Genomic DNA, 24369 nt, shown 5'->3' on the forward strand with positions numbered 1-24369 from the left:
TTCTTGAGCCTTGATTCTGTCATGTAATATAATAGCAATCTCTTTTATCTTCTTGCCATCCATAAATTGGAGAAACGTGCTTTCCAAATCCTCATCCAAGTAAAAGATAAAAGCACTGAGTGGACAGTCCTGTGATGCTGCTAGAGACTTCCTTCCATGCTGACATCACACTGAGGGTAATGCTGTTCTACCAGTGAAGAATCAGTTGATCACAATCAAGAAGGAAGGGGAGGTGACTATGGGACTGACCATATGCAGCAGCTGCTGCCAGTGAATCTAATGAGAGCTCCTGTCTGTCTCTTACTTTGAGTTTGCCTTTCAGCAATAGGTAAAATCAGAAGTCCCCAGTTCCCTAAGCCTATTAGAAAACACTATGAATTATTTGTAATGGAAAGAGTAAGAAGTCTAGTGATACCTCATTGTGTCACAGAAAACAGCACTGGGGACTCTGATTATCTGGTAAGTGCTGTAACTTTCCCATAGTGTATACTCTATGTGCATCCCTTGGCTGGAGAAAGGGGAAGAACTTCTCTACTGGGATGTGCTTTACACACACACACACACACACACACACACACACACACACTCTCTCTCTCTCTCTCTCTCTCTCTCTCTCTCTCTCTCTCTCTCTCTCTATATATATATATATATATATATATATATATATATATGAGAGTCTTTAAACACTGAAATTACTAATGACAAAGCAATAGATAACTCTAGTGTCACAAAGTCAGAAAGGACTGTGTCCTGAAACATAAAGCAATCCTTTATTTTCTCAGACAAGTCTGAGGTTGTAGGCTATTTGGTGGTCATTCATCTTGGAATCCTGACACTACTAGCTCCCACCCCACCATTTTGTCCATAACAATGTTGCTAAGACTTTACATAAAGTTCTTAGTATTATTTATCAAATTTTAAAAATAAATTCAATTATAGCAGCTTCTTTTCCCCCTATATCTGAACTTCCAACTTAAAATTTGAAAAACAGTATATTTGGAGTCAAACTATACTTATGTATGTATATGTATGCATATTAAGTGTATTTACACATAGATATATGTGTATATGATATGCATATTTAAATACTTCTACAATATAATTATGGGAATACATACATGTATTAATCTCTCATATAGAGATAAAAACAGCTAGAGAGATCTTGATAGAATGATCTGAGAGAAAAACAAATATGATTTTCAAAAGTCGTGCATAAACTGAGTTTTCATAAAATGAATCATATTCTTTTCCCTTTGGAAGAGGGAAGAATTTAGAAAACCTAAAGCCTTAATAGCCACTTATCAGTACTCAAGCATGATGTTACAGTTACTGCACCTGTAAGACATGTGACCAAGGAGTATGATGAGCAAAAGTACTAGCGAGCTATCCATGCAGAAACAAGCATTATTAACTCTGATAGAATGTTTTCCAGAACTGATTATTGTGTCAAGGTTATCAGGATCCAAATAACATGGACTATGTTTGAATATTTTTACAATTCTTATTCTTACCAATAAGTAATTAGTATATAATAAGTGATATTATGTAATAACAGTTGCAATAGTAATAATAATGTAATATATTAATAGAATAACAGTTTTATAGTAACATAATAATATAGTAGCAATAATATAGAGTAATAATATTAGTAGTAATAAAATTCCCCTAATATAAAAGAGGCTAAAAGAGCAGTTAGATGGTGGTGGTGGTTGTTTTTGTTTATCCTTTGTTCTTGAAGCAGTCCATAACAGCCAGGAGCTGATGCCATGACATATAAGTGAGTTGGATTTCAGTGTGGAGGGTGGGGGATTATGCAAAGTCACCAGCTTCACTTTCCCCTCCAGAGCCATCTGGGTCCAGTGGCAAGATATAGATCAGAACAATTGGAATTGGCCCTGGCTGAAATGAGAAAGGCTGGCTTTTAACAAGTCTCTGACTCAGAGTGAATATAAATAGCAATTGTTTCTGTTTTGGCCAGAAACTCTGAGGATATTACTCTAAAAGACTGATTTTTTTGACTAAGGAAAAGAAGCCATTCTTTGCCTTAATTCTTACCTAGTCTTAATCACTATAAGAGCATTGTCTCATTTAAATTGAGACCTATTAAAGGCCTTAGATTAAAAAGGTCAAGTTTTCCCACTGCATCCAGGACTGCCTTCAGTCATCTTGTTCTAAAATGGCTGCAAAGGAAAAAGTGAGGCAGAAGACCTTGCACAGCCCTCCCTCACTTAACTTCAATTCACTTGCATGTCATGTCATGATGCATGACTTGCATGTCTCTGATGATGATCTTTGAGAAAAAAGGGCAAAAAACAATCTCTCTGAGTAGAGTTGCCCCAATGGAGAGACCCAACTGTAATTCAAATTAGTCAGTTCTACAACACAGTTTGTCTGAATTGCTTCCTCCTTTCTTCTTTTTCTCCTACCCTCTCTTCCTTCTTTCTTTCCTCCTTCCTGTCTCTCTGTTTCTCTCCTTCCTTTCTTCCTTCCATTTTCCCTCTCTTCCTTCTTTATCTTTTCATTCCCTCTGTCCACAAAGAATATCTCTTGCTCTTGCTTGTGGGTGCTCTGCCCAAAGAAATGTAAAAAAAAATTGATCTCCCAAGTTAGACAAATAGGAGAAGAAAGAAAACTGTCTATAGAAGTCCTTTAGAAGGAAGGGCTAGCCAGACAAAATCTACAAAGAAACCAACGAATGATGACAAAAAAAGGAGTCACTGAATTTAACAGTTAAATTTTTGGAAACCATTTAACAATTTCTATGGACTGATTTATTGTTTACAATGATAATCATGTATGTTTTTATATTGTGTTAAGGTTTGTTTGCAAAGTAGTATTTAAAATTTTCTAATTGAAAATGTCAGTTAGCTATTCATCAGCCCTCCAAAATAGCATGTTCCTGGACCCTGGAAATGCCTTTTAAAAAATCATAAGAGTATTGCCCTATATTTTAGAACTCTTACCAAATGGCAAATATTCTACTTCTAAAAGGACAGGGATGAAAGAAAATGGATGTGTCTAGATTGCTCCAGCAACAACTCCTGACAGAGCTAACCTAAAAACTGAACCAGGTTAGTCAGCAGCACAGTCCCTCCACAACCCATATACTCTAATAGCTTTCTAAAGGTGTGGTGAAAGGAACTGCTCTGACCCAGCTTTTGTTTGTTTCCATGCTAATATATATCTATTGTAAATAAAATTAGCATTTCTATATTCAAAGCAAACCAGAAAGTGATGATTGTATATGAAACTGTAAATCTCATTTTAACTATCAGTGTATCAAGAAATATTGAATGATATGCTAATTTTCAGTTAAATGCTAGTGAAAATAAAAATGCCATTTTCCCCCATCCAGGTTTAGAGACCCTCCAGAAATCTATCCTCTGACCCCATAAGACCCCTGATCCAGAACCCCTTGTTTAAAATTTGCTTTTCTTTTAAAGTATAATAAATTCAACATATAACTTTCAAAACTGCCCAGTTTGTCTTGATTCATTCTGATCTTTCTCCTATTCTGTTCTCTTTTTTTATTGGGGGAGAGAAAAAATAGCCCCTTCTTATCTCTTATCTGCATCCCATAGCTCCCAAAAACTTTTGGGAAAAAGAAAAAGAAAAAAAGAAAAACAAAATCCTAATTATAAATATGAATATTCAAGTCCCATATATTTGTTCAGTGGATTTGTCCAAAATTGTCTAATTCATCAATAAGTACAATGGTTCCTTCACTGGAAACCAAGTTTTTCAAGCTGTCTGTTGTAGCTAACAACCAAAAATGCTAACACATGGGAGGAAGTGGGAGATGAAAGGAGGGTAGGCAAAAACAATGCTGGAAAACACACAACTAAAACTGGGGCTCAGAGATCCATATTAGAATATTACTTTAGCAGATAAATTTAAAAATGTATTGGAACACTAATATCTATTACTTGATATACATAATATAGGTGAATGAAACTTAATTTCATAAAATTCATTCCAGAAAGAAAGCTAAATTCATATTTTCCCCAAATGGCTTAAGCCATTTTTTACCCAAGTTCACTAACAGGGATAACTAAATTTGAAAAGATCAAATGTATTGATTGAGCTGGGGGCCCCTAGGTACTTGCTAGACGAATGAAACTGATGAAAAGGAAACATCACTTTGGTAGTTATTAATGCATGGGTGAACAGATTTATAGGGAAAGTCTCAGGCCTAGTAGAGTTCATATTTTAAAATATGATCTTCAGTGCAGTCAGGAATCAAGGGTAAAAGCCTTTGAGAAATTCAATGGTGTGCAAGCAGTGTGCTGGCTACAGAAATCTATAATTTTTAATATTAATATCTGTATGAGAGATCAAAATGCCCCAGGACATCAACTCTTTTTGGAAAAGCTTTTTTTCTATGAAAAGTAGGCAATATGGGGAAAAAAATGTTAAACATTCAAAGTTGCCAAACTGGTGATTTCTTGGCTCTATATAAATGGCTGATCTGGTCAGACTCAAGCTTTTCATATCAAATGATATACAAACCATATGTATGCATTTATGTTTAAGGCCATAAATGCATGTATCCCTAGAGAGATAAAAGGACATGTCAGTATTTCTAAATATTATGTCAGTATGTCTAAATATATATGATATTTTCCATGAGAGTATTACTTTCAGTGATTCAAATCAAAGCCGTCAGCCTTCACTCCCCAGGAGATGGTTTCATGAGTTGTTGGTGCAAAAGAAATTCAGCCACTGTTTGACTGACTTTCTTTCCAAACCACACTATACTACTTCTATGACAACATTCATATAGCATGTTTCTGGCTCATGTTTGAAATCTTTACAAATTGATAAAATTTACCATATTTTAGAATCTCTGGCAAAGTCTTATAGTTCCTTGAGTTAGTGACAATCTATGAAGAAGAATCCCACTAAGAATTCAGTGTACTTTTGTATGTGTACATACATGAGTAATATATTGCACCTTTTGTTTTTAAGAAATGTGCTTGTTTTTTGAAAAGGTTAGAAAATGAGCTATTGTATAAAGAAAATGTATGAAATCAATTTTCAAAGGGCATAAAGTATTTCCCTTTCTAGTTTATAAAGCTGGTCTTTGAAAAAGATCAAGGATAGTCTTTTATTAAGAAAAAACTGAAAAATTTCAGATGAAAAGAAAAATAATTTTTAAATAGGATATCAGAGATAGGCAATTAGAAGGACAAACTTGAAAACATAAGAGGATCTGTTAGAGTATAAGAAATGCCTGAGGTTGATAGTTCTATAATTCAATTCATCTGCAAGTATTAATTAAATTAGAGTTTGAGAGGTTAACATTCAAAACATTCAAATAAAACACTTATTCAAAATGAAAAATAAATTAAATAATTATTTAGAGGCTATAGGATGATTAAATAATGACAGGTAGCTTCATAAGTAGCAGAAAATGGGATTTTGTGATTTCATCAGATAAGGGCAAGATAAGTTTTGAGCACCTGGAGGCTCTATTTTGAGTCACTTAAGGCATTTAAAAAACTAGAAGAAATGAACTAAATGGAGGGAACTAAACTGTGAGGACAACAGAAATCTATAGCTATTACGGGAAAGGTTTCAGCCACCTAACTGCCTCTGGAACTCATTTTTAAAAATTAATTTTAAAAATTGTCTTTACATTTATCTGGGGAAAAGAAGATATTTTAAAAGAATTTTTAAAAGTGTTAATGGCACTGTCATTGTGAAGAGGGGAATCTAGGAGCTACAGATGTCAGTAGGGAAAGTGTCAGCTCCAAAACAGGATTATCCTTAATATTCTGAAAGAATCCAAACTGTAGTTACATGGTGGTGATATTTCTCTGGAAATTCAGGCCTGCTAAAAAGAGTATAGATTGGGGTGAATGAGCCAGCCTAGACATGAATAAGAAGACATATCCTTCGCAATAGGCAACATTAACAGGGTATAAGTGCACCACACAGGTGTTATAGCTGCAAATATACATTGCCATATAGTCTCACATGAAGGGCAATGATGTAGTAAATAGGAAATTGGACCAAAGTTCAAATCATCCTATATATATTGGCTTTGTAACCACGGGATACACATGATAATTCACTTAAACTCTCAGTGCCCCCAAACAATTATCTAAGACCATGAATTACAGAGAAGGCCCTGATTTAAATAGTGAAGAAATTTTCCTTCCCAGAGTTCCCTTTGTCAATGAAATCACAAGTCTGCCTCCTCCCTCTCCCCCCCAAAAAGAAGTCACAAACATATTTCATCTAAAATGCATCTTACAAATGACATGTATAAATGAATTATAGTCTTTCAAAGAAATTTTCATATAATAGCCAAAGTACCTTAGAAGCACTAAAGTTAAAAACAAATGCTCACTTTTTTGTTGATTATCTTATTAAAAGGGTCCTCAGAATAGTACCACTATTGAATCACTATTACCATTAAATGTTTGTCATACATTATTAGTTTTTAGTGACCCTCCTTGCCCATTCAATTTGAATTTTGTTTACATTATAAAGGTCGCTGCTATCAAAATCAATTTCCTCACCTTGACAAAAACGTTATTTTTTCTTTGGCTTTCAAGATCATTGGTTTGAAAATTAAAATCTCTATGAAGATAATTTGAAGAAAATGCAGTTACCTGGGTCTGTAGAGGCAATAAGACAGGTACTTGGTTTGAACTCTTTTGGACTGGATGAATATCTTCATTCGAGGGTCAAAATACAACACAGATGTGTAGGCTCTGAATGACCATCGTTCTGGGAGACTGGAATATAAAACATTGAAGAACATAATGTAGAGGGAGTAATGTGAACATCACTTAGAGAAGAGAGAAAAATCTGATGTGTAATAAAGGAATATGGTACATGAGTTTACTGAGGTCACTATGGAAAGCTTCAGTGCTTGAAAGAGGCATTTGGCTAATGGGGCTTCAAACACTATACCTCTCCAATACTTCATTTAGTAGGCCGCAAAATGACTAACATGGCACCAATGATAAATGGTGCATTTACATCTGAACTATTATTGAACTTCCATAGTGGACAGTCATCTGATTCTGAGTAAGAAGCTTATCTTCTAGCAAGATCTAATGACTCAAGCAACAAACAATAAATCTGGGTTATTCTAAAGTTAAAACAACTCTTTTTTAGAGAGAAAGGAAACATAATTTTTTTAATTAAGAGGAAGGACCATACAAAGGATATGAACAGACAATTTTCAGATGATGAAATTGAATCTATTTCCACTCATATGAAAGAGTGTTTCAAATCACTATTGATCAGAGAACTGCAAATTAAGACAACAACTCTGAGATACCACTACACCTGTCAGATTGGCTAAGATGACAGGAACAAATAATGATGAATGTTGGAGGGGATGTGGGAAAACTGGGACACTGATGCATTGTTGGTGAAGTTGTGAAAGAATCCAACTATTCTGTAGAGCAATCTGGAATTATGCCCAAAAAGTTATCAAACTGTGCATACCCTTTGATCCAGCAGTGCTACTACTGGGCTTATATCCCAAGAAAATACTAAAGAAGGGAAAGGGACCTGTATATGCCAAAATGTTTGTGGCAGCCCTTTTTGTAGTGGCCAGAAACTGGAAAATAAATGGATGCCCATCAATTGGAGAATGATTGGGTAAATTATGGTATACGAATGTTATGAAATATTATTGTTCTGTAAGAAATGACCATCAGGATGAATACAGAGAGGCTTGGAGAGACTTACATCAACTAATGCTGAGTAAAATGAGCAGAACCAGGAGATCATTATACATTTCAACAGCAATACTATATGAGGATGTATTCTGATGGAAGTGGATATCTTCAACATAGAGAAGAGCTAATCCAATTCCAACTGATCAATGATGGACAGGTTCAACTACACCCAGAGAAGGAACACTGGGAAATGAGTGTAAACTGTTAGCATTTTGTTTTTCTCCCCAGATTATTTTTACCTTCCGAATCCAATTCTTCCTTTGCAAAACAACAACAAAAATTCGGTTCTGCACATATATATTGTACCTGGGATATACTATAACATATTTAATATGTATGGGAATGCCTGCCATCTAGGGGAGGGGGTGGAGGGAAGGAAGGGAAAATTCAGAACAGAAGGGAGTACAAGGGATAATGTTGTAAAAAAAATTACCTATGCATATGTACTGTCAAAAAAAAGTTATAATTATAAAATCAACAAAAAAATTAAAAAAAAAATAAATAAATAAATAAAAAGAGGAAGGACCATAGAATGTTATTCAAGAAATGGAACAAATACTTAAAAACTATGCAAATGTTTATTTAGTTAGAGGCAATATTGCCTAATGGATAGAGAGCAGGCCTGGAAACAGGAAGATGTCAGTTTAAGTACTGCCTTTGGCACCCACTGGCTATGTAACCCTGAGCCAATCAATTAACTTGTCACTGTTCTAGACCACTCTCTAACACTATAAATCACAGAGACTATTCTAACTTGCAATGGTAGAGAAAGTTTCCTCACTATAGAGTCTGCGTATTAGTAAAATTAGTCCAATCCTTGTCCTACTCCCATAATTAATAATAGCTACTATTTACATAAGGCTTACTATGTTTCAGACATTGTGTTAAGCACTTTACAATTATCTTATTTGATCCTTACAACAGCCCTGGCACTATTATTATCTTCATTTTACTAAGGAAACTGAGAAAGGCCTTCTTAGTCTGGGTGATTTGCCCTGTCACACAGCTACTAAATGTCTGGGGCAGAAATATGAATTGAAATCTTCCTGGTTTCAATGCTCTCTATCCACCAGGCAATACTGGAGTCTTTCTAAATCCAGGTCCAGCACATGTGCAAAGTAAATGAAAGGTATTTCAGGGGATTTTGTTTGAGAGAGAAGAAGCACTAATAGCTGTGAAGGTCAGGAAAGGCCTCATGCAGGAACATTTTAGAAGTAGGGGGGCAGATGTACATAGGGAAAGCAATGGGAGAAGGAACTTCACATGTGAACAACAACAGGAAAGTCATTTTCCTTAGATCAAAATACATGAAAAATAATTAAGTATAATAAGCTTAGAAAAATGGCTTTAAATCCATCAATCAACAAGTGTTTATTATGCATCTATTATGTGCTAGGCACTGTGTTAGGTACTAAACATACAAAGAAAAAATGTGAAAAACATGTCTTTCCCATAAAGAATGCAAAGTATGGAGAAGACAACATGCATATGTAAGTATATATGAAATATACAAAATAAATATAAAGTGTTTTGGGAAGAAAGGTACTACTAATAGCTCAGGGTGGTATAGTATTAGGAAAGATCTTAGTTGGTAGAGCCTGATATGAGCCTTGAAAAATACCAGTGATTCTGAACGATGGAGGTAAGAAAAGACTGTGTTACAAAAATAAGAAATGGAGTACTCATGTATGAAGTATGGCTAGAAGGTTAAACAAAGGATATTAAATGATTTACCTAGTGTCTCACAGCCAGTTATGTGAAAGAAGTAAGACGCAAACCCAAGTTTGCCTAATTCCAAGGACATCTCTCTATGAATTACATCTTATTGAATGTCAGTCTAGCTTGTTACCCTTCTCTGGTTGGCAACTCATTAAACACCCCAAAACCAAAAGCAATGATCCTCTTCTGCTATGGGAGAATATTCAAAACAACCTTGTGTTTATACATTGAATATATACTTCTTGATTATTTCAAAGGATCTGAAAAGTAAATCTAATCTTTTTTTGTTTGTTTCCTGAATGTTACAATCTTATTACTCCAAACCAAAATCTTAAAAATAAATATTTCAGATAAAGCCAGCAAAAAGCATTCACTGCTTGATAAAGGTATTTGACTTTTCCAAAGCAGGTAGCAGAAAGAGAGCTGGCTCCAGAATAATTAAAAATAGTCTCTAGCTAAAGGTCTTGTACAAGATGACCTGATATTTAACTTCTCAAAGTCTTAATTTCCTTATCCAAAACAGAAATATTTCAACTTACATTACTGGGCTTATCAGTTCTAAAGGTCTATATAAAGGTAATCAATATAGTATTTACAATATATCATTCATATCTGCCACTAAGGCAAAAAAGAATAGCTTTTCCTGACTTTTACATATACCCTCATGGAGCATTTTTGCATTTTCTCCCCAACATGGAGCTCCCAGTGAAGAAATTCCTTCTATCAATGTAAATCAGGAATTAATAGCTTTCTAGAGAGTTGCCTGGGGCCTTGAGAGATGAAAATTTGCCCACATATCTCTATCAGAGGAAGCAGTTATTTCTCTATATACCTACCTTTTCCTCTCAATCTATCTTATATTTTACTATTTTGTATTGTTATATGTTTGTTTGTATTCATCCACTTTATATTTATTATGTATATTTTTTCTCATGTATATATATCTTGTCTCAACATAAGTGTCTTTTGAATAATGATTCTTTTTCTTCTTCTCTTCTTTCCTTTCTCCTTTCCTAATTAAAATTTCATAACTAGTTCCATTTCTAAACTATGAAGTGGCTAATCAAGTTTTCATCTCTTTAAAATATATCTAAGCAAAATGTCAATACAAAGAAGTAGTCTAAGAGAAAAGTTATAAGCCACTTAAAGTAATGAAAATGGCTCTCCCAGACATAACTATGGCATTGCTAGGTAACACTATGCTAATAATCATTCAAAGCTGTGATTTTCATTGTATTCTTAAGTTAGCTCAAATAAGACATATGCTAGAAACAGTGTGCAATGCTTCATAACTGTTCATTTAGGCACATATTGGCAATAAGGAAGCTAATTTCCAAACACTGCTTAGCAAATAATTTCATATTATTTTCTGCAATTATTCTAAAGGCTGTCTATAGCTTTGAAGGGGTTATTCTGGTTATCTGAGATCTTGAGACATAGAAGGTTCTGAAAAACAGTAGACTTCCCAAAAGCACACCTGCCTTCCTTCCCTCCTACTAAAGAAAGGAGATAGGGAGTAAGTTAGGAAGAAGGGGAGGGAGAAAAGGTCTCATGTAGGGACATTTTAGGAGTGTGGGGGAGGCAGATGTACATAGGGAAGGTAATGGGAGAAGGAACTTCACATGTGAGCAGTAATAGGAAGGTCAGTTTGCTTAGACCAGAATACATGAAGGATAATTAAGTATAATAAGCTTAGAAAAATTAAAGTCATGTTCAGAATGGCTTTAAAACCATCACTCAATCAACAAGTGTTGATAAAGCACTTTTCTTCCTTCCCTCTCCCCCTTTTTTATTCTTTCTTTCTTTTCTTCTTTCTTTCTTTCTTTCCTTCCTTCTTTCTTTTTTCTTTCTTTCTTCCTTCCTTTCCCCTTCTCTCTGTATCTTTTGTTTCTTTTTATTTCTCTTTTTTTCTTCTTAATACAAATATATATTTTCTCTCCCTCCCACCTACCCTCCTACTGAGGAAAAACAAAGAAAAAATCCCCATAATACAGTCAAGGAAAATACCCCCGTCCAAAAATGCCTCTTTCTGCTTTCTCCTCTTCTCTCTTTTCCTGCTTTCTTCTTTCTTCCTTTTTTTTCTATAAAGTTACACCCCAGTATTATATAATAAAACCCAGTGAGAAAAAACACAGATGTTTAAGAGTGCAACCATGAAGTTTCATGAGTGACTGTGGAGACGCTAATCAGCTATTTGGTTTTGAGGAATGCAGAAGTACTTAAGCAACAAAGTTCCCAAAGGAAAGGGGGAATGATTGGTACTTTTACTTCTTCAAACTCCATGTTTTCTTTATTCATTGAAGTTTCTCCACTGAGAGGTCTAAAAAGCTCTCTAGTAAGTTAAAGAAAATAAAAACTACTTCCAGGACATGTGGTAGCAGTCAGCATTCTGCTCTTAAATCCAAGGGACTTGGACTTCATCATCTGGGAGCTACTAGGTTCCAGAGCAAATTTGGGGATTTGAAAATCCTGTAAGAGGCTCGGAAAACTCAATTCAGCATTCATTAAATGTGTATGTCCTACTACTTCTAAGCACTATACTAGGTACTGTGGAGAGTAGAAATGGTTAAATTTGGTACTCTTCTCTCAAGACAGCTAGATGATACTGTGGATAGTACACTAGACAGAGGATCAGAAGGATCTGAATTTAAACCCACTCTCACCTACTAAGGAGCTATGTGACCCTGGGCAAGGAATCTTTCACTGCTTTAGTTCTTTCATTTGCAAAATGAGGAAGATAATAGTATCTCACACCCAGGATTGCTGGGAGACTAAAATATGCTCTTTAAAGGCTGCCTATCATTATTAGTATCATCATCATGAAGCTAACCAGCTTAATAGGGAGATAAAACATAAATATGTATCAGTAATAATATTATTTATAATAATAACATACAAGAATAAGGGGCTCCAGTTAGTTATAAGTACAATACTGTGTAGCATTACATTCACTAATCTATCTTTCAACCAGAATGCCCCCAAATCCTATAATTAGGACTTAACTCAATCCTCTACTGTAAGGGGCCTTTAAATAGGCAGCCACAGTGCAACAGGAGATTTGAGTGGCACAGAAGTAAATGGGAGACTCCTCTCTAGCTGATTGGCTGTGTGTGTGAGACCTCACAGACCCTTTTTAAGCCAACTGAGGGCAACACTTCACTCTCTTTATCCTAGGGTAGTCCAGCAGAGTGGATGGATAGACAAGAGAGGTAAGGAGCTTGATAGTGAACATGTGGGTCTTCAGACCAAGTGTTCACTAGGGAGTTAACAAGTAATTATGTGAGTAGGTATAATAAAGGCTTTAAGTTTACACATGTCTGTTCTTGAGCGGGCTATTGATTATTAAACTAAGATTCAAGAAATCATGGCCAGAGCTCTGAAAGCCTCAGAGGAGGCTAGTTGGTAGAATTAGTTGACACTGCAAAGGTCAGTGGCCAAAGGTACTCTGAGGGCAATCAGGAGAGACTGGTAATAGTAACTGCTAGGAGAGCATGTTACACTCTACAGCCTGGGGGCTGGGCTGCTGTTAATATAGCATAGAGAGAAAGGAAGGAGCAGGTAGCTGGTGGAGTACTAAACTACCTCTAAGTAAAAGGAGATTTTCTGACTCAACTGCTACCTAGCCTTAATCATTGAATGGGTGCAGATTCAGTCAAACTGAGACCTGTTGGAGACCTTAGCTTAAAAAAGTCAAAGTCTCCCACTGCATCCAGGGGCATCTGCAGTCATTCTGGATCTATATTGTCTCTGGACCCAGATGGCTATGGGAGGAAAGGGAGGCAGGTGACCTTGCACAGTCCTCCCTCACCTAAATTGAAATCACTTGCATGTTATCTCATGGTATCTCCTCCCAAATGTCATGGGCTTCTTAGATAATTTAAGACAAAACAACAATCACCACCTTTGTGAACCTGGAGGAGGAAGATCCAAATAAACAATAAATGAGTGACCTTAAACCAGTCACTTCATCCTGTTTGCCTCAGTTTCCCCTTCTCTGAAATGAGCTGGAAGAGGACATGGATTCCCACCCCAGTATCTTTGTCAAAGAAACCCCAAATGGGGTCACAAAGAGTCATTCATGACTGAAACAACTGAATAACAACAAAACAGAAGCAGCATGGTAGCTGTGGGTCAGAATCAAGTCCACAAGGCTATTAGTGTTTCCAAACATTAAGCCTGATTTCAGTACTAAGAGAATGTATGTAAAGCATTTTTTTAAATCATGAAGTTTAAAATGAATGATGGCTCCTGTTGTTGCTATTGCCCTGTTCCTTATGATCAGGTCACTACTCGCTCTCCAGTTCAGTGATGAGGTCTCCTTCCACCTAATCCTGCCATCCTTAGGTCTCTGTAACAGTTCCCTCCCTGGAACTCTAATCAATCCTTCAGTGAATGAGTCCTGCTTCATATACCCCAGCTCTGGAGGCCAAGTCTTGCTTATGGAAAGGCAGACATCCATGATGCTGGCTGACCTATGTTTTCTTATCTGAAGATTCCATCCTCCCCCAGAAACAGGGGTGAAAGCTAACATTCTTTCAAACATCTCTCATAAACTGAGATTCGAGGATCTCTTGACTACATGTGTAGAAGCAACCTGTTCTGATTTCCCCGCTAGTATATGGCACTAGAGGTAATATCTACCAACAGTTTTCTTCAAAACATAATATTATTTTGGGAAATATCAAAGTCAGTAACCAAAGACACCACAGCAGGACGGATGGGTCGATTCAATATTCACATGGTCAATGGTGAATAACAAGAGTGTGGGGAAAAAAAGAAAACAGAAGCCAAAGTAATATCTAAGCCAATTATTCAGAATGTATTATCCACTAAATCACAGGTAAATTTTAATCTACATTGATCCAGGAAGACTCTTATTTAAATTCCCTGACCACAGCATTGAGCAATCATGCACCAATCTAATTCCATACCCTTAGGCCAAATCAATACATGAACCATTCACTTCTGGAAGCATAGCAATAAGCACTGGTGGAATATCCAAAGGAATGAAATCAAGATTTTTCAAAGAACTCAAATTACAGAGATTGACAACATATGTTCAAAAATCCCAAATGTCATTTAAAACTTCTTTGCAGTTGTCTATACAGTCTAAACTAACTATATAGTCAACAAATTATGTATTTAGTATTGATTGATAAGAGGATAAAATGAAGTAATATGGACAAAGTCTTTGCAAACAATAATGCACTATATAAATTCTAGTTATCATTATTGTTATTGTATATAAAATAAAAGAAAAACGAGTTCCAGCTATAATCTTGAATTCCAAGGTGACTAGAACCGGGTCATATATTAATTTAATAAAGATGTGCTCTATTTCACTAAATTTTAATCATAACAGTGACATAATGTTAGTAATTATTAGAAAGGAGATTTCTTTCATTGAAACTCTAACGAGATTATCATCATAAAGATGAAATTTGGGCAACAAAGTTGTCAAGTAGATTGAGCATTTGGATCTAAACTCAAGATTGGCATCTGAATCCAACCTCAGGTCCTCACCATGTATATGACACTGAACATGCCTATTAAACCTCTCTCAAATTTCTTCATTTGTAAATGTTTTCTCATTTATAAAATAAGGATAATTAGAGCAATCATCTCACAGAGCTATTATGAGGGTCAAATAATCTATGTGAATTTCTTTGTAAACATTAAATGTCTAAAAAAGTTAGGTTTTTTTGTAATTATTGTTATTACTATTATTCATTAGTCATTAAAATGGCTACTTTCTTTAATGCTGCTAAAATAAAAGTCTGAATCCTGAGCAGGATGACTCAGGAGCTTCTTAATCTTGACTGTTCTTCAAAGACTGAGTTCTAGCTGAAATAAGTTTGAAAGCCCAATTTTATGAAACTAGAATAACATGTTCCCATGTAGACAAAGAAACTCTTTTCAGAATCAGCAGGAATACACCACCTATAACTGGGACTGTAAATTACACAATGTTGAGGTTTAAGATTTGTTAGAGGAACATGTAAAATTGATCCTGAAAAAGAAAGTTATACTTGGTGGAGAAAGAAAGTATAACAGAAAGAGAGGGGGGAGGAAGAGAAAGAAAAAGAAGGAAAAAAAGGAAGGAAGAAGGAAGGAATTACTTTTGTCTCACAAAATTAGGAACAGATTGAGAGAAGAGAGAAGAGATATTCTTATTCAGTAAAAAGATGAAATAACCTTTTAAGTTTCTAATTTTAATATAGGAGGAACATGGAAATGAGAAGAGAGTGAGGAAAAAAAGGGAAAAATAGAAACTTGAAAACAGTAGTGAATTAGGGATGAGAGCTAAACATTTTAAATATTGAAAGATTCCTTGTGAATTAAGTGTGGAGTAGAACCCCCCCCCCAGTGATGTATGTATATACAGAGGAAAAGAGGTTGCTAAGTCCTCTAAAGCATCACTGTATAAGTTCTATCAGGAGGCCCTTAAGGCATCACAACTGCCCAAATATACCTGCTCATACAAGACAATCAGCCCCCTGGACTCTCTTGGCATCAATTTGACTTCATGAATCTCAGTCCCTGATTGTAGATATTTCTTAGACCAATAAACCCTGATTATGCTTATATATAATTCAACCTTATTAAGACCATAATACTGAGAAGCTAAAGTTCTAAAATTTATCATTTCTAGAGCTGGTACAGGTAGTTAGATGATACAGTAGACAGAATTCTGTGAGGAGTCAGGAAGATCCTTGGTACCATAATCTGCATAAGGGCATGACAATCATTCCAGCATCTTTGCCAAGAAAATCCCAAATGGGGTCACAAGGAGCTGGATATAACTGAAAAACTGTTAAACAACAATAGCCTGGAACATTTTGAAGACTTTACTTTGGGTCTAGGGTTTTTTACATTTTCTCTTTGTATAGTAATTTAAGAAATGGTTTAAGAAGTGGTTGGCTTCATTAACTCTCTGAAAGCTAAAAGGACCCTGTCTCCAAGAGTAATCTGTCAAATTATCTTTCCATAATACATTTGTTCTGTATTACTAGTGTGGAAATGCCATGGCATTCTGACAGGTAGCTGGTAAAAGACTGGTCCTCCTAGCGTTTAGATAGCATGAAATATTGGTTTTGGAGTCAGTTCTTCAATAGAAGGGATGGGGTGGGGACAGGTGGTTGTGGAAATGTTAGTAATAATGCCAGGGATCCCTTCTTGTCCTTGGCATTTTAATATTGGCATTCGAGTCCCCAGCATTATTACAACAGCAATTTAACAGATATCATTTCAAAAAGAACAAAACATTCAGAGGACTTTGAATTAGAAACTGAAAAAATTCCACTGACTGGAATTATTATAAAGAAAGTACAAGTTGGGGGAGGAAAAGTAAAGATAATAGTCAAAAATATATGACAGACCTGATATAAAATAATTTTCTTCTACTGTTAGATACTTTGTTCAACTATGACCAATAATTTTTCGACTCATACAAAATTCTTGCCTTAGACAAGCTCCCCCAAATGAAATATATCTATTTAAGAAATCACAACTCTGAACTATAAACAAACTATAGAATTACAGCTAGTTTACTATGACTATTATTAATAGTCAGTTAATAACAATTAATATTTTTATATTGCTTATTATGTGCATTAAACTCATCCAGATCTCTATTAGGTAAGGGGCCTAAATTCTACTAATCCTCCTTGATTCATTAGTCTAAAATGAGAGGCAATGTTGAGAGAAGGAAGGAAGGAAAGAAAGAAGAAAGAAGGAAGGAAGGAAGAAAGGAAGGAAGGGAAGAAAGGAGGGAGGGAGGAGCAGAGGGAGGAAGGAAGGGAGGGAAGAAGAAAGGAAGGAGGGAGGAAGGAAGGAAGGAGGGAGGAAATAAGGAAGGGAGGAAAAGAGGGAGGGAGGAAGGAAGGGAGGAAGGAAGGAAGGAAGGGAGGGAGGAAGGAAGGAAGGAAGGAAGGAAGGAAGGAAGGAAGGAAGGAAGGAAGGAAGGAAGGAAGGAAGGAAGGAAGGAAGGAAGGAAGGAAGGAAGGAAGGAAGGAAGGGAGGGAGGGAGGGAGGAAGGAAGGGAGGGAGGGAGGGAGGAAGGAAGGAAAGGGAAGAAAGGAGGGAGGGAGGAGCCGAGGGAGGTAGGAGCAGAGGGAAGAAGAAAGGAAGGAGGGAGGAAGGAAGGAAGGAGGGAGGAAATAAGGAAGGGAGGAAAAGAGGGAGGGAGGAAGGAAGAGAGGAAAGGAGGGAGGAAGGGAGGAACAAAGGAAGGGAGGAAGGAAGGAAGGAAGGAAGGGAGGGAGGGAGGGAGGGAGGAAGGAAGAGAGGAAAGGAGGGAGGAAGGGAGGAACAAAGGAAGGGAGGAAGGAAGGAAGGAAGGAAGGAAGGGACGGAGGGAGGGAGGGAGGGAGGAAGGAAGGAAGGAAGGAAGGAAGGAAGGAAGGAAGGAAGGAAGGAAGGAAGGAAGGAAGGAAGGAAGGAAGGAAGGAAGGAAGGAAGGAAGGAAAGGAGGGAGGGAGGAAGGTAGGAAGGGAGGGAGGGAGGGAGGAAAGAAGGAAGGGAGGTACAAGTCTATATTTTTAGAGGAAGTTTCCCCACCTAGTAGTTCCTTATACCAATGAAAGCTCCGTCCATTATCTAACCCTCCCACAGGTCAACAAAGAATTTAGAAGGTTGACAGTCATAAAACACTTAGGAGCAATGAAGCTAACTTAAACAAACCAACCAAAAAAAAAAAAAAAACAACACACACACACACACACACACACAACTCAATTCTGGCCCTATTCCCTTTACTCTCAAATACTCATGTAATCCTTATCTCATCAGTTTGGAAGTTCCCTCTGCTACTGACCCATTTGTGATTGCCCATCCTGGAGCAAACAGCCCTACAAACAGGGCCCCCCCCATCCTAACCAAGGCAACCCTCAAATCATTTATCCATCATTCCTCACTCTCACCAGAATGGGAATGTGACCTATCACTCCACAGAGAAGATAAACTACTTTGAGTAAATGTAAACAGCAAAGGAAGCTCCAACTATCTCATACAAGAACTTGCCCCATAGCCCTGGTCCATGCTTGATACTATGCCTTCTTTGTTCTTATTCTATATAATATCTAATCCAGCCTGGGGTGGTACAATTTGTCATATTATTCTGTCTTTCTGTCACCAAGGACTGGGTCTCTTTGCCCCCAAACAACCCGATTAACTTAAGAAACACAATCTACAACCACACTGGCTTCTTTCTTTCAGATCTCAGTATCCTCCTGGAGGGTTTGCATCCCTACCATTGGCATATCAGGGCAGAAAAGGATCCCCCCATATATATGACATTACTATTGGTCTAGCTGGCACCGTAATCTGTCTTGCTACAAAGCTTGTGTCCTTACATGACTTGCCCATTTTATTTTTTCTTTCACGTAATTTTTGATTGCATGTTTTACTAGTTGGTCACATGCTTTATAGGAACTACAAAAATCATGGTGAAATGGGATAAAGATAGCTAAACGTTTTCAGCATTAAAAGCTCCCTAATGAATTAAATAGTCTTTGTTTCATTAGACTTATGTACCCTTTTTTTTTTTTTTTTGCTTTTGGACAAGCTACATATTCTTTGTCAGACAGCTTCAGCATTATAAAATAGGATGCATAAAATTTTAGAATTGTAAGGAAACCTATAAATCACTTAATCCAATGTCCCCATTTTAGATGAAGAAACTGAGTCCTATGGAGGTGAAATTATATGAACATTATGCATCTAAATATATAGCAGAAAAACTGAGACTATGAATCAAAACATATAACACAGTCCACCAAATTATATGGTTTTTAATGAGTTCAGTTTTTTTCCATATGTACATTTAGAAGCAAGGAAGAATGAAGAAAAAATAAATGTAAATGCTTAAAGGTGGAGTCCTTGTTTCCTCATGAAAAAAAAAAAAAAAAAAAAAAAAACAACAACCACAAACAGGTTTAGGGGGACTGTGGAGGTCACTAGATGTACAACAGAGCCTAAATAAAAGGCAAGTTTAAAAGTTTCCAAAGGAAGAACCAATTAGGAATTATTTTTGCACTCAAGTACCACATCGTAGAGCAGGGGTTCTCAAACTACAGCCCTCGGGCCAGATTTGGCTGGCTGAGGACATTCATGCAGCCTGCCAGGTTATGGCAAATAGGCTGAGGGGTGGAGACAGAGTGTGAGCTTTTGTTTTTACTACAGTCCCGCCCTCCAACAGTCTGAGGGACAGTGAACTGGCCCCCTATTTAAAAAGTTTGAGGACCACTGTTAGAGCATTCCCATCTTAACAGTGACATGTCAGCATCAATGAATTTTCCCACACCTCTCACAAGCCAGAAAATAAAAGCTATTGTGTGGTTGTCAAAAGTAATTCTGCCACAATGCCACAGGAAGATGGATTGGTACTAGCTGGAAAGTAGCATGGTTCCATCCTAGTCTGGGATTGTTTGTTAATACAAAATTAAGTTGACACAAAATATGTAGGAGACAGAAGACTGAACTCTATGGATAGAGTCAGTTCAAATTGATCCTTAAATACTTAAAGCATTTAAAAGAAAAATCCAAGGAGACTGCTTTCAAATTTCACTAGAACTTTTGGTATAACATGTGTGTTTATATTTATGCATACATACATATAATTTTGTGCATCTTAAAATGTTAGCAATAATTTATATATTAGCAATATTTATGTTATCAATAATTACTGTTATATGTTAGTATATATGCTTATATGTTAGCAATAATGATTATGCCTATGAACTCTCAGAAAGTAAAGAATATTGATGAAACTTTATGTAATAAACCTAATTAGAATTAGCTCCCTGGAATTTATCTAGATGCTTATATAATTAAATCCAACCTCTCAAATCTGCCATGTTCTCCACAGTCTGGCTCATACATCAAATCAACAAACTTTAATTAAACATATATATGTTCCAGGTGTTGTACTAAGAGAAACAGGGCCATAAAAAGCAGGGGGAGAGGCTGAAGGAACTTATTGTCTAATGGTGAGTGCTAACTTCATAACATGCTCCTTTTCTACACATTAAAATTTTATCTGCTCTTCAAGACCTAACTCAAATCCTAATTTTTAGGGAAATTTGACACAGTGAAATGAATACTTGGTCTGGAGTCAGGAAATCTGGGTTCAAATCCTGCTTTGATATGTATGACCTATGGATAAATCACCACTCTTTCCCCTGGCTGCAACTGTCTTCTTAAAATAAATAAAAATTTAAAAAAAGTGGGTGGGGAGAGGAATTGAATTAGGTAGTCTGTGAAATCTCTTCTACATCTATGGTACTGAGCCCAAGTGAACAATACCACTTTACACCATGACCACTTTACATAAAAGTGATAATACTGTACTCTAAACTTCAGCACTCAGTGTATTTAACGTATTTGTCGCTTGTCAGATGCTGCCTTATGATACTTCTTATTTTTATCTTGTACTATTTTCTAAACTCTGAATTTTACCAGTTAGACAGGAAGCTTCCTGAAGGAAGAGGTTCTACACTGCCTCACTTTGCATCTTCAACAGAACCAGAGAGTAATATACACAAAGGAGACATTCAACAAATACCTTCTAAATGAAGGAATTATCTCTACTTGGTTTTTCATGTAATTTTTAAAAAACACAATGCCAACTCTATTTGCATCCAAATATCTTAAATTACATTTTTTCTTATAATTTTCTTAAATGGCCAAATAAACATTTTATTGGATTAGAAATATAGCAGGAAGCTTCGTCCTGTTATCTTAACCCTTTTCTTTGACTCCCTTAAGAACCACTATTTCCAGATTGAAAAAAATTGTCTAAGTACATGAATAATTAAAAAATCTCAGTTAGTAGAAAATATGAATAATCCATCTTTTGTATTTTGTACTGATGTTTGACTGCCAACTAATTCCCCAAACCAAGATCACTACAGGAACAGAGGCAGGGAACAATACTCATTTAAACCTGCAAGTGAACAGTTATTCCTTCCATACAACCCCCCACTTCAGCCCCTCCTATATAAAAATCACAAAAATCAACCCCATCAATCTACTGAAATTATTCACCTTGATGGTACACTGATTAGCTTTTATGCAATATTAGAAAAGCAAATAATTTACTTAACTAATTTTTCCCTTCACATATTACTCAATTTAGGGAGGCCTACATACTTAAAATATCAGGCTATCTCAATCATCTATTAAAGTTACTTTTGCACAGAAATTTTATATATTAATTTTAGTAATGGGTTTTCAGCAAGTGGCAGACATGTAAGGTTTAGAGAGCAGGTTTGATAATCTAAGATTTAAAGTCCTATTCTCCAAATTGCTCTTTGCTGCCTTTATTTCTCTCCCAGCCCTATTCCTTGACTTGCAACCCATGTGTCCTCTACTGCTGATTCATAATTGATTTCCCTGGGTTCCTGGGACCTCCTCACTCTGGAACAGCTGCCCATCCTCTCATCTACTCAGTAAGAAGTATCTCCTCCACTAGACCCATTCCCCATTCTCTCCTTGATGAATCAGATCTGAATTCTCCATTGTGTGGAGAAGAGCAGCTAGGCCTGCCTTTATTTCTCTTTTGGTCCTGTTCCTGACTGTCAGTACTTCAAAACCATGCCTCCTTACTAAATACTTTCATTATCATCACACCATGGCCTACCACCTCCACCCCAACCTGTTCCCCCCCCCCCCCCAGCTTTGTATGAGTGTTGTATTCCTGGGTTAAAATAAAAGTTCCTTGAGGACAAGGGCTGTCTTTCTTTTTGTTTATATTTGTATCCCAATGCTTAGCACAATACCTGGAACATAGTAAAAGCTTAATAAAAGTTTATTTCCTCCTTCCTTATTTTCCTCTATTCTTCCTTTCTTTCTTCCTTCCCTCTTTCCTTCCATTTCTTCCTCCTTTATTTCTTTTCCTTCTCCCTTCCCTCTATCCCTTTTTCTTTCCTTTCCTTTTTTTTTTTACTTCCTTCCTTGTTTCCATTTCCTTTTTTCTTTCCTTCCATGTCCTTTCTTCCTTTCTCCCATCTATTTGATCATGGGCACCTACACCTTTATTAACTAAATCATAAAATAAATATAATATACTTTCATCTTATAGAATAATATGAAAAGTAAGCAGAAGAAATCACTTTTAAAAAGTGTCCCGTTTTGCTTCCTGTAAGAGAAAAAACAAAACAAAACTATACCATCTCTTTTGTAAAACCTATGCCTTCAATTCTATTCCCTTTTTCTTTCATTCATCCCCATCCTGGCTTTCCACTAACTTCAGTCTCTCTCTCCATCTCCCTCTTTCTCTGTCTCTCTCTCTCCTATCTCCCCCCTCCCCATCCCGTCTTTCAGTGTGCGCCCCTCTCTCTCTCTCTCTCTCTCTCTCTCTCTCTCTCTCTCTCTCTCTCTCTCTCTCTCTCTCTCTCTCTCTCTCTCTCTCTCTCTCCTTCTCCCTCCCTTTCTCTTTCTCTCTCTCAAGCTCTTTCTCTTTTGTGTTTAAATATGCCTAGATAAGATTCTACTATCTTTTAAAAATAAAAAATAAACTGATTCACTGCATTCTATGTCCAATGCAGAAACATAAGATGTTGGAATTGGAAGTAATTTTTAAAGATTCTCTACTTCATCAACTACCAGAAGCATGAAAGTGTGGGACAACATTCCTAAGAAGTGGTTTTCCAGCTACCACTTAAAGACCTATGCCTATAATGGCAGGAAATACACTACTCACTGAAGCAGCCCATTCACAATTTTAGAGAGTTCTAATTAATAGTAATCTTTTCTTTCTAATGCTCCACAATCTATTTCCATTTAACTTCCACCCCATAAACTTAGTTCTGTTTTCTGAGGCTAAACAGAAGTCTAATTCCTCTTTCAAAAGACAATCCTTCAGATGTGTGAACATAGAAATTTTAATTTCTCCCTCAGTTTTCTTCAGGTAACACTTGTCCAGTTCTTTTCACCAATTCTAATACTTTTTTTGAGTCACTACATCATTCTAGTCATGCCTTCCCAAACTGTTCATCAAAGTCCCTCCTTAATTAAACACAATATACAATGTATATGACCACATCTCATCATGGTACATGTCTGACCAAGGAAAAGTACAGACCTAAGAGTAACTGCCTCCTTCTGGAGATTATATTTCTATTTATACAACCCAATATTTCGTTAGTGTTTTGGCTTATATATTATACTGTAAAGAACATTTAGTTTTAAATTCATGATAACATCCAGGTCTTTTTTCTTTGAAGGTTCTTTTTATAAATAGTATTTTATTTTTCCAAATACATGAAAAGACAGTTTTCAAAACTTGCTTTTGCATAATCTCGTAGTTCCAAATTTTTCTCCCTCTCTCCCTTCCTTCCCCCTCCCCAAGATAGCAAACAATCTGGTATAAATTAAACACATACAATTCTTTTGAACATATTTTCATATTTGTCATGCCCAAGTAAAATTAGATCAAAGGGGGAAAAAATCAAGCAAACAACAAAAAAGGTGAAAATACTATGCTTTGATCCACACTTAGTCTCCACAGTTCTCTCTCTGGATGTGGATGGCACTTTCATTCTAAGTCTATTAGAATTGTTTTGGATCACCTCATTGTTGAAAAGAGCCAAGTACATCAGTTGATCATCACATATTGTTCTTATGTTCAATGTTCTCTTGGTTCTGCTCACTTCACTTAGCATCAGTTCATGTAAATCTTTCCAGGCTTTTCTGAAATCAACTTGCACATCATTTCTTACAGAACAATAATATTCCATAACATTCATATACCATAATTTATTCAGCCATTCCCCAACTGATGGGCATCCACTCAATTTCCAATTCCTCGCCACTACAAAAAGATCTACCACAAACATTTCTGCTCATGTGGGTCATTTTCCTTCTAATTTAGGTCTTTTTCAGAATGAAGTTGTCGTCTTCATCCTCCACTTATCCATCCAGGCATCCTTTAAGGTCATATTATGAT

At 36.3% G+C, this 24369-nt stretch overlaps 2 protein-coding genes across 2 annotated transcripts in view; one reads left to right on the forward strand and one right to left on the reverse strand.

Moving 5' to 3' along the window:
• LOC141562050 (MORC family CW-type zinc finger protein 1-like) overlaps positions 1-24369 on the reverse strand; it is a 59977-nt gene that overhangs the window by 26397 nt on the left and 9211 nt on the right. The window contains exon 3 of the mRNA XM_074302076.1: positions 6621-6746. Coding sequence (XP_074158177.1) covers positions 6621-6746 — 126 coding nt within the window. The remainder of the gene's footprint in view (positions 1-6620; positions 6747-24369) is intronic.
• Positions 207-24369, forward strand: part of C3H3orf85 (chromosome 3 C3orf85 homolog) — a 107369-nt gene continuing 83206 nt past the window's right edge. Inside the window, exon 1 of the mRNA XM_074301137.1 lies at positions 207-459. The gene's annotated coding sequence lies outside the window, so the exon portion shown is untranslated. The remainder of the gene's footprint in view (positions 460-24369) is intronic.

Source organism: Sminthopsis crassicaudata, chromosome 3 (genome assembly GCF_048593235.1).
Source record: "Sminthopsis crassicaudata isolate SCR6 chromosome 3, ASM4859323v1, whole genome shotgun sequence".
NCBI lineage: Eukaryota > Metazoa > Chordata > Mammalia > Dasyuromorphia > Dasyuridae > Sminthopsis > Sminthopsis crassicaudata.